Source organism: Theropithecus gelada, chromosome 18, assembly GCF_003255815.1.
Source record: "Theropithecus gelada isolate Dixy chromosome 18, Tgel_1.0, whole genome shotgun sequence".
NCBI classification, from domain to species: Eukaryota; Metazoa; Chordata; class Mammalia; order Primates; family Cercopithecidae; genus Theropithecus; species Theropithecus gelada.
The window spans coordinates 59,331,646-59,341,541 of NC_037686.1; the positions used below are offsets into that span (position 1 = coordinate 59,331,646).

Below are 9,896 nucleotides of genomic sequence, written 5' to 3' on the forward strand. Positions count from 1 at the left end.
TCTCTGTTTGTCTGTTACTGGTGTATAAGAATGCTTGTGATTTTTGCACGTTAATTTTGTATCCTGAGACTTTGCTGAAGTTGCTTATGAGCTTAAGGAGATTTTGGGCTGAGACAATGGGGTTTTCTAAATATACAATCATGTCATCTGCAAACAGGGACAATTTGACTTTTAAATATCTTTTAAAATCTGTGCTATTTACTAGAAGACCTTAACCTCACATCCAGTATAAGATCTATCTCCTATCCTCTCCCAGAGGAGCAGACCTCTGTTGCTTCTGATCCTCTGAGGTCTGGGTAGGAAGGAAGAGATGAGGAAAAGGGGGCACAGTAAACATGTTGGTGCCATCCTAACCTCACAGCCAGTGACCTCTGTGACCGCTGGCATCTGAAGGCTGGTCTTCTATCATGGGGCACATGCATGGACAATTCAGAGACATATCTCAAGGACGCGAGATCTCTATTGTTCCTTGACCCATGTAATGTATTTTTTGGATGACTATCTTAAGCTCCCTCTCACCTCCATCTGTGCAAAATTTCTACAACTGCAGTCCCTTAAGCTATGACTCATTCAGCTTCACCCTGTCAAAGACTACGAATGGCACTTCCCAGTTTCTACCCTCTCCCGTTCCTGCTATTTCAGATGTATCGGCCAGTCATCTACAGAGCTCTTTAGGAAAAAAGGACAGCAAAAATTTCTAATAGGTCTCAAGGAACTACTTGCGATTGAGATGCTGGTCTCTCTTCTTTCAGGAAATCACAATTTCCATATAGACAGACAGATATGAATATGTAAAAAGTCACATATTCCTTTCCTCCATTTATCTGTCTACTTAGTCTCCCTGTCTTTTGCTATCACATACCACAGACTATAAAAAATATTGAAGCCACCTTGTAGGTTATGAGTAGCCCTGAGCGCTCTGTTATGTATCTGTTACCAAGTTGTACTTTAAAATGTGAAGTAGGATTCTTATGCATGGCACATGATTTCATATTTCTTACACTTTGTGAAAATTTATTAATGTGAGATTTTCTGTGGCCATCATTAAATAACCTGTTTTGACTGAACAGTATAACTTCATCAACTATTTTTTCCTCCAGATATATCAATGAGTTCAAGCAAGATAAATGCCAAAGTTATGTAATTTTTAGAAAGATTTTGAAAAAATTTTACTGTATCTAATAACTACTCAGTACTAACCCATCTTGGAAAATAATACATTAATTCCATATTAATAATCTATAAAAATAGTCAGTGGAAACCAAAATAATTTCTACAAGTGACTAAGTAAAATAGATTGGATTCATTACTACATTCATTCTAGAAATATTCATTGTTCACTTTCTATGTGCTGGAAACATTCTTACACAATGATAAATGAACAAGCCTGACAATTTCTTGCCCATTAAGGGTTACATTCTAATAAGCAATAAAGACAACACTAATACCAGGTAGTTAAGTAATTTAATACAAAGCAAGACAAAGCCAGGGTCACCGGAAGTGGCAGTGGTCTTTCTCAGGAAGTTGCAGCTGCTCACCGACCTGCATGAAGTGAGGTAATGGAAAATAGAAGTGTTTGAAGGAAGATTGCTTTAGTAACTGAGGTGGAGAGAGGAAAGAGGAGAAACTGCAGAAGTAAGTAGGGGTGGGAAAGTCCATGGCCTATGGGGAAGGTGAGGAAGTTGATTTTTATTTTCAATGTGCCGTGAAGCTGTTGAGATCACTCAGAGTTGGAAAAGAAACAGACCATGTGTTCCAACAGAATAACATCAGCTGTTATTATAGTAATTCACTGTTATTTATTGAGCAGTTATATTTTGTCAGGCACTATTGGTGCTGCTGGTTTTGCATGTCTTATTATTAATTCTTCATAACAATCATGCAAAATAGGTTGATTGGACCTTATCTTACAGATTACAAAGTGAGGTCTGGAAAGATGAAGCAGTTTAACAAATATTATACATTCCTTTAACTGAAAGCAACTAAACAAAGGTCTGTCAGGCTCAAGTACATGCACTGAGTGAACAACTAGTAGTTCACTAGTCTTAATTTTCTTATTTTTACCATTAACAATTTAAAGCTTACATACAAAGCTGTGAGTCAACTGAGGGAGATATTTAAGTACTGTGGGTAGTAATGTGAAGCTGTGCTATTTTCATAAATATTTTGCATTAATTTAGACTTTATTAAAATTTACAAAAATAAATTCTTACTTAATATAATGGCTTTAGCTTACGAGCTGTGTTCTTGCAACACTCATGTGATGCAAAAACATAAAATAATTACTGAAAATAATACAAAGTATAATTTCTAGGAAGTTGCAACTTCCCTATTAGAATCAGATAGTATCTTTTGATGTGGTTAAAAGGAACATATTTTAGACTACCAAACAGATGTGCAATCATGTTTGTGCTTTTCCTGTGTATCCTATGATTGACGATAATCTTATCATCAACTCAACCAGGATCTATTTTAATATATCTTTTTAGTGCCACTGGACACAAGTATTAAAACCATTTGTACAGGAAATCCATTAATGTGCATTTTAATGAGTTGTTTATCCAAATGTATTCACTGTTTATAAGGCTTTTATTCATACAAAATTTCTGTGATCCCCAGAAAACCTTATTTACTTTTTCTCATCTATTTTTCATGGATTCCTCCATCTGTTTTTATCATACTTTTTAGTTTTTTGCCAAGATTACCTAGCATTCTTTTTCAAATAAAGGAAACAATACTTCATGGAATAATTTATGAGAATTTCTCTGACTATACACTTTCAATTTTCATGTCAATATGATAGAAACTTAAATGTTCTCTCGATTTGTACATTTCTATTTGACTTTCAAATTTTGGCTCCTTTAAATTTTCTCTTGTTTGGTTTTTTCACTCTTTCCTAAGTAAACAGTGGTATCATTGCGTAAGGATTGACTAAATCTTATGTCCTCTCATCTACTTGTAATATCTTCCTAAATTATTTTACTTCAAATCTGGTTTTCTCAAGCTTTTGTGAAATGATAATATTTTTCTCACCAACTTAATGGTGCCTATTTCAGATTTATGAAAAACTTTATTACGTGACATAGATGTTTAAATTTCAAAGTACCAAGAAAATATATTATAATCATTTAACTACTCCACCAATAGTTCAAAATTACTCAAATTATTTAACACTTATGGCCAATTTGGTTCAGCTTAGTCTCACATGCTATTAACAAAAAATGATCATATGAACCAATTTTAAGAATTTTGTATTCACTACTTTCTTCCTGTTCAAGCTATAAATTTTGAAGTCTGCCTTGATTTGGATAGAATAATAAAGATCATTCTTAAAAGGTAGATTAAAATTAAAGTGTTTTATTATCTTGTTATCTAATGTTACCATAAAGCTTTATGCCCAACAGCTTAGCATTGATTTCCTTCTTAAGGCTACAATAAATGTAACTATTGCACCTAATTTTATATTCAGTAATAAAAAAAATGACACTGAAGCATCAGTCATATTCCAAGGTCTTAACAGAAAAGGAAATATTGAGAATTGTATCATGCTTTATTCCATGAATGGTAACGGTCAGTTCAGTTGATCATAATATTTAGAGTGAATAGTAACTAAAGTTTCAATCCAGTATTTTTTTAAGTTGTCTACATAATTTTTAGTAGAGATAAAAATTTACTTAAAATTTTCCACACTTTCCACCAGTTTCATAAAGTTTTCATTTAATTATGAGTAAATATTGACTTATATTTTGCTATTGTATTTTGACATAAGAATGTGTTTTGGGTTGCATATGAACAAATATATGACAAACTCCTAAATATATTTTCCTTTTTAATACAAAGTTGTAATATCAAAAATAATACAAATTTATACTATATAACTCTGATTAATATATACCAAGTATCTGTTCAAATTTGAAATCAGTTTTAAAGAGTGCGCTTGGCAAAGGTTTAAAAATATCAAACTAGAATGAATCATGGTATCAGTCAGAAATCTGCTTTCCATATAAGGTAAATGTTTTAAATATTTATGTAATCACCCACATTATCCTAGGTGTTAAAATTTTAAAGTCTATCTCTATATAGTATCAGGAACTTAACCACATAAACATTTTATTCTTACTCTGTGAAAGATGAAAATTGGGTAAATAAAATAACACTAAAATATCTTAATTCAGTGCCTTTCTCACATTAACCAGCTAAAAAATTTGAGCATTTGCATTAGATGACATTGAAAAATAGTAGAGGAATATTTTAGTCATATGCTAGAGCTGGCTTTATAAGGCTTTTATTCATACAAAATTTCTGTGAACCCCAGAAAACCTTATTTACTTTTTCTCGTCTATTTTTCATGGATTCCTCCATCTGTTGTTTATCATACTTTCAAGTTTTCTACCAAGATTACCTAGCATTCTTTTTCAAATAAAGGAAACAATACTTCATGGAATAATTCATGAGAATTTCTCTGACTATACACTTCCAATTTTCATGTCAATATGATAGAAACGTAAATGTTCTCTCGATCTGTACATTTCTATTTGACTTTCAAATTTTGGCTCCTTTAAATTTTCTCTTGTTTGGTATTTTTACTCTTTCCTAAGTAAATAATGACATAATTGCACAAGGATTGACTACATCTTATGTCCTCTCACCTACTTGTAATACCTTCCTAAATTATTTTACTTCGTATCTGGTTGTATTGATGCCTGTGAGTTGATTGTTTACGTTTCTCCCCACGTCTGTTCAATGACAGCATGTAGGTAGCTTAAAATAACCATGGGGTATTTACTCCAGGGAAATCAGAAAACTCTATAGACTAGGGCTTTCCCTGCCATAGAGCCAGGGCACAAAACTCTTTAAGACTACCCTTTGGTTCAAATATACATTAGTACTTTCAAAAATGTTGATGGTAAGAAGCCCTAATTATTTGACTGCACTGCAGAACCAAACATGCATGCTAATCTTTTAAAGCGAGGTCCCAACTCGTTAAGGTAATCATAGCTTTCATCCTGATCAGAGGCAGCTGATTCTAAGGAGCTCAGGGATCCAGCTAATGACCCTGTTCCCTCAAAAGCGTAGGTCTGGAGGGAATCAAAAGGAGGGGCACACGGATCAGTATCAGCTTCTTCGAGCTTTTCCAGGATGAACTTCCTGAATATGGCACTGTCGGGGCCAACTTGCAAAGACTGCCTGTATAGGCTCCTGATCTCAGCGCTGGTGGTTTTCCGAGTCTTGCGTTCCCGCATTATGGTGCTACTCCTCAGCGCTGCTACGTCAAAGGCCTCTGTATCTTCTTCTCCACCCCCTTCGTCATCATATCGGAATATATTCTCTCTGAAATCTTCACTTTTCTCAGGAAATAGAATCTGTTTTCTCCGTTGTTTTAAACCCAAAGTCAAAAAAATAAACCCTGATGAGGAAAGCATATCGGAATATCAATAAACAATAAAGAATATTATAAACATTACAGTCTTTGCTCTCATTTCAAGCTCAAGATGAGTGCTTAAACTTTATGATTATAAGAAAAGATACATTTGTTATTGAAAATTTGCCAAAGGGACTTGCAAATTACAAAAGAATGTATCACGATTTTTCTGGCTGATGACTTAGAGACAAAGAAAACCATAAAAATATAGTGAACTATTTTAGATGATGAACAATTTAACATTCAAAATCTATTTTTTCTCAAATATTAAAATAGAATAAAGTAGAATGATAAAAGTTTGCAACCTGAATGCATTTGTCAACTTTAGTAGCCAATGCTTCATATTAATAGTAGTTCAGAACAACAGAACAGTTTGATATTCCTTACTGAAGCAAAATTCTGTGGCATAATTATTTTCTAAATTAATATATATTGACTATGAAGCATACATCAGGCGTTCTTCTAAAAGCTTTATATTTATTGATTGATTTTATTCTTGTGAAAGCCATTATATTATTATATCCTATTATAGATGAGAAAACTGAAGCACATAGATGTTAAATGACATCGCTAGAATGACACAGCTAGTTGAGAGACACAATGGGATACTGTTCAGCCACCAACAGTGAAGTCATTTACAGCAACATAGATGAACCTGCCAGACATCATGTTAAGTAAAATAAGCTAGGCACAGAAAGAAAAGCGCTGCTTGATCTCACTTATACGTGAAATCTAAAAAAGTTGATTTCATAGAAGTAGAGAATACAATGGTAGGTACCAAGACTTGTAGAGTAGTCAGGGGAGTGGGGATGAAGAGAGGTTACTCAATTGGTACAAAGTTACAGTGGGACAGGAGGAATAAGTTCTGGTGTTCTATTATACCGTAGGGTGACTGTAGCTAATAATTTATTTCAAAATAGGTAGAAGAGATAAATTTGGATGTTATCATCACAAAGAAACGCTAAATGTTTCAAGTGACAACTATGCTAATTATGCTGACTTGAGCATTATGCAATATATACAGGTATTGAAACAACACACTGTACCCCATAGATATGGCCAATTTGTATCAATTATAAATACAATAAAATAAAGAAAGACAAAAGTAGAAAGTTGGGTCAGAGCCTGTGCTCTGTGATACCACATAAATTTCAGAAATTCTAAACTATCATGCATTTGAATCATAACACATTTGTCTATAATTATTATTTATTCCATAAGATAATTTTAATATCATGTAGAAACAGAAAAAATTCAGAACACTTTTGCTGTAATTTTAAATTAAAATGTGTGTGTGTGTCTTTGTGTGTGTGTGTTGTGTGTGTGTGTGTCTTTGTGTGTGGGTATCAAGGATAACTAAGCCCCCACCTAGGATCTTATGCACCTGTTCAGAATTTTACATGTAGGATTTGAAACACGCATGAAGTCATGTTATGAATAGTATCACAAAGAGAAATATGGTTGTTATATAGTATTTATATAAAACTTGCATTTAAAATATCTAAAATAAATAAGGTCACCATGTTTGCATTCAGGTATTGTACTTTAGAACTCACATGATATATATGGTTGAAATAGAAAGGAGTCTAATAAACACTTTTCTGATCTGAACTGGAGATAAACATTTATAAAACATTCAAAGGAAATCACTATGATAATAGTTGACCCATAGCTCCCACCTGCTAAATTTTACTCACATTTGTAACTATGAAGCTGCCCCTTGTTTGTTTCTAGGTTTTCGGGGCTTGGTTTAAGTCTCTATCTATAGGTAGCTCAGTATTTGCAGTCCCCTCAAACTATGCGTTTACTATTTATTTTTGCTTCTGGATCTAGCTGTGTAGCTATGAATTCAGCTTCATAATCAAAGATCATTAAAAACAATTTTAAAAACTGAAGCCAGGTCCTAAACAATGGTAATGGTAGGTGGTAAATGAGGAATGGATGGGTTTTGAAGCCTTGAGAAAGATAAGTTCAGCGAAGACAAGGCAGGTCCTGAAACGTATCCCATGCCAGTTTGAGTGGTCAGTTTGGCATTTCAGAAAATGTCTGATATATTTGCTCTCACTATTCAGTGTAGTTTCATTGGCTTTTGGTCTGAAGTTTTGAGGGAGGCAAGAGCAGAGTTTAGATTATATATTTTGGCATTGAAAAAAGGAAAAGGTTATGCTAGATGAATATTTTATAGTCCTGAAAGCCCGATTAAGAACTTTTGGGGTTCAGCTGCCTCATCTGTGAAATGAATATAAATTATCTGCTTATAGAAACAGTGAAAGCAATGGAAAAAAACAAGCAAACAAAAACTAATAGAGCTCTTTTACTGGGATTTCTTTCTTTTCTGTACTTGGATTTAAAAAGACGCTCTCTTATACATTCCTCATTTCTAACATTTACTGTCCTTTTTATTCACAAAAAGACTTTTGGATTATTTTTAGTTTTAATTGACAAATAAAAACATAAATTTATGGTACACGATGTGATGTCTGATATGTGTATACATTGTGGAATGATTAGATCAATTTAACTAATATGTTCATCACCTTAAATACTTATAAATAAAATTGGTATGTTGAAGAGATATCCACACTTCCATGTTCATTACAGCATTATTCACGATAGCCAAGCTATGGAATTGATGGAAGCTAAGTGTCCATTAGTGAATTAATGGATAAGGAAAATGTGGTATATAAACACAGTGAATGCTATTTAGCTTTAAACAAGAAAGAAGTTCTGTCATTTACAACAATGTAGATAAAACTAGATAACACTATACTAAGTGAAAGAAGCCAGGCACAGAAAGACAAATGCTGCATGATGTCACTTTGACAAATCTAAAAAAATAAATAAATAAATAGCTTATATAAGCAGAGAGTAGAATGGTAGTAGCAGGAGAGCGGGTGAGAGAATGAAGAGACGTTGGTCAAAAGACACAAAGTTTCAGTTAGATGTTAGGAATAAATTTGAGAGATCTATTTTACAGCATGGTAACTATAGTTAATAATAAGGTATTTTATACTCGAAAATTGCTAAGAGAGTAGATTTTACTGTCCTTTTTTTTTATTATTTTAATGCACCTTGGGCTCTAGTCAGCTGCAGTACAGTGTTGCATAACAGTGTGTTGTGGTCATGGAATCTTAGCACATCATTTTCTAGCTGTGTGACCCTTCGTAAAGCACATAGCTTTTGGAATTTCTATTCCTTCATCTATAAAATGTAGGTGATATTAGTTACTGCTTAATAAGGTTATTGTGAGGTTCGAATTGCAACGTGCATATAAAACACTGAACACTGTCTCCTGGAGTACAATAAGCACTCAAGAGAAGCTCACTGTTGTTATCACTAACTTTTACATATTTTATATTGTTACATTGTATATGTGTCAAGACCATGCATAAACAGATGTGTACATACACACTCACATACTCATACAATTCAAAGATCACATATTTATCCACTTATTTACTCCACTTGATTTAAGAATTATACTACATTCAGAGGAGCAACAAACATACACACAAACCCACATTATAATGCTATAATAGAATTGACTATTTTATGTATTTATTCTGTTATTTTAAATAAATGAGTATATGTTCAGTTCAGCAGTACCTACCAAATACTATCATAATGCAAATGAGAATAGGAATGATGACTTCTACCTACCAAATATTACCATAATGCAAATGAGAATAGCAATGATGACTTCTGTCTTGAATCCCATGGAAAGCATAAGCTCCTGGTACTGGCAGGTCTGTGTGCTCCCACTGTCATCGCAGTCACAGACATGGATGGTAAGGGTGTTTGTACTTGTAAGTGACGGGATTCCATTGTCGGCAATTAAGATGGAGATGTAGAAGATGGGCTCTTCTTGAAGGTTAAAACCAGTTCTATTAGTCAAAATGACAGCTGTGTTATCTAAAACAAAAATCCATGTGCATAATTTTTTCAACTACATAAGAGAAATTTGTATGTAATAGTCACATGTACTGGGGACAATAGTATAGAGATACGATCAAGTAAGTTCAAATAAAAGGAAGAGGAAATTTCTGATGAGAAGACAATTAAAACATCCACACTAAATTATTAGTGTTTTGACATCACCTAAACCCTAATTATGTAATCAGATGAATTATTTAAATTATGTAGTAAAATTAATATTTAATATTATTAAATATTGAGTTGATACTACTTAATTATTTAGTTGATTATTTAGAGTATTATGTTATTATTGAATTACTTAAACCAGTTCCAAAATCTCTTTGACATGTATATAAAACATATGTGTGAGGGGGGCGGAGCAAGATGGCCGAATAGGAACAGCTCCAGTCTCCAACTCCCAGCACGAGCGACACAGAAGACCGGTTATTTCTGCATTTTCAACTGAGGTACTGGGTTCATCTCACTGGGGAGTGCCGGACGATCGGTGCTGGTCAGCTGCTGCAGCCCGACCAGCGAGAGCTGAAGCAGGGCGAGGCAT

The 9,896-nt window shown here is 33.6% G+C and overlaps 1 protein-coding gene across 3 annotated transcripts in view; it reads right to left on the reverse strand.

The window, feature by feature from the left end:
- Nucleotides 1-1,211: 1,211 nt before the first annotated feature.
- Nucleotides 1,212-9,896, reverse strand: part of CDH19 (cadherin 19) — a 111,777-nt gene continuing 103,092 nt past the window's right edge. Inside the window, exons 11-12 of one of the 3 annotated variants that reach the window (XR_003116656.1) lie at nucleotides 9,083-9,306; nucleotides 1,212-5,407 (exon numbers count right to left, since the gene is read on the reverse strand). Coding sequence is in view for 2 of the 3 variants with exons in the window: in XM_025365241.1 (XP_025221026.1) it covers nucleotides 4,917-5,407; nucleotides 9,083-9,334 (743 nt within the window). In the remaining variant the exon portion in view is untranslated. Of the gene's footprint in view, nucleotides 5,408-9,082; nucleotides 9,335-9,896 lie in introns of all 3 variants that reach the window. The other 2 variants (XM_025365241.1, XM_025365242.1) reach the window with 2 other exon arrangements.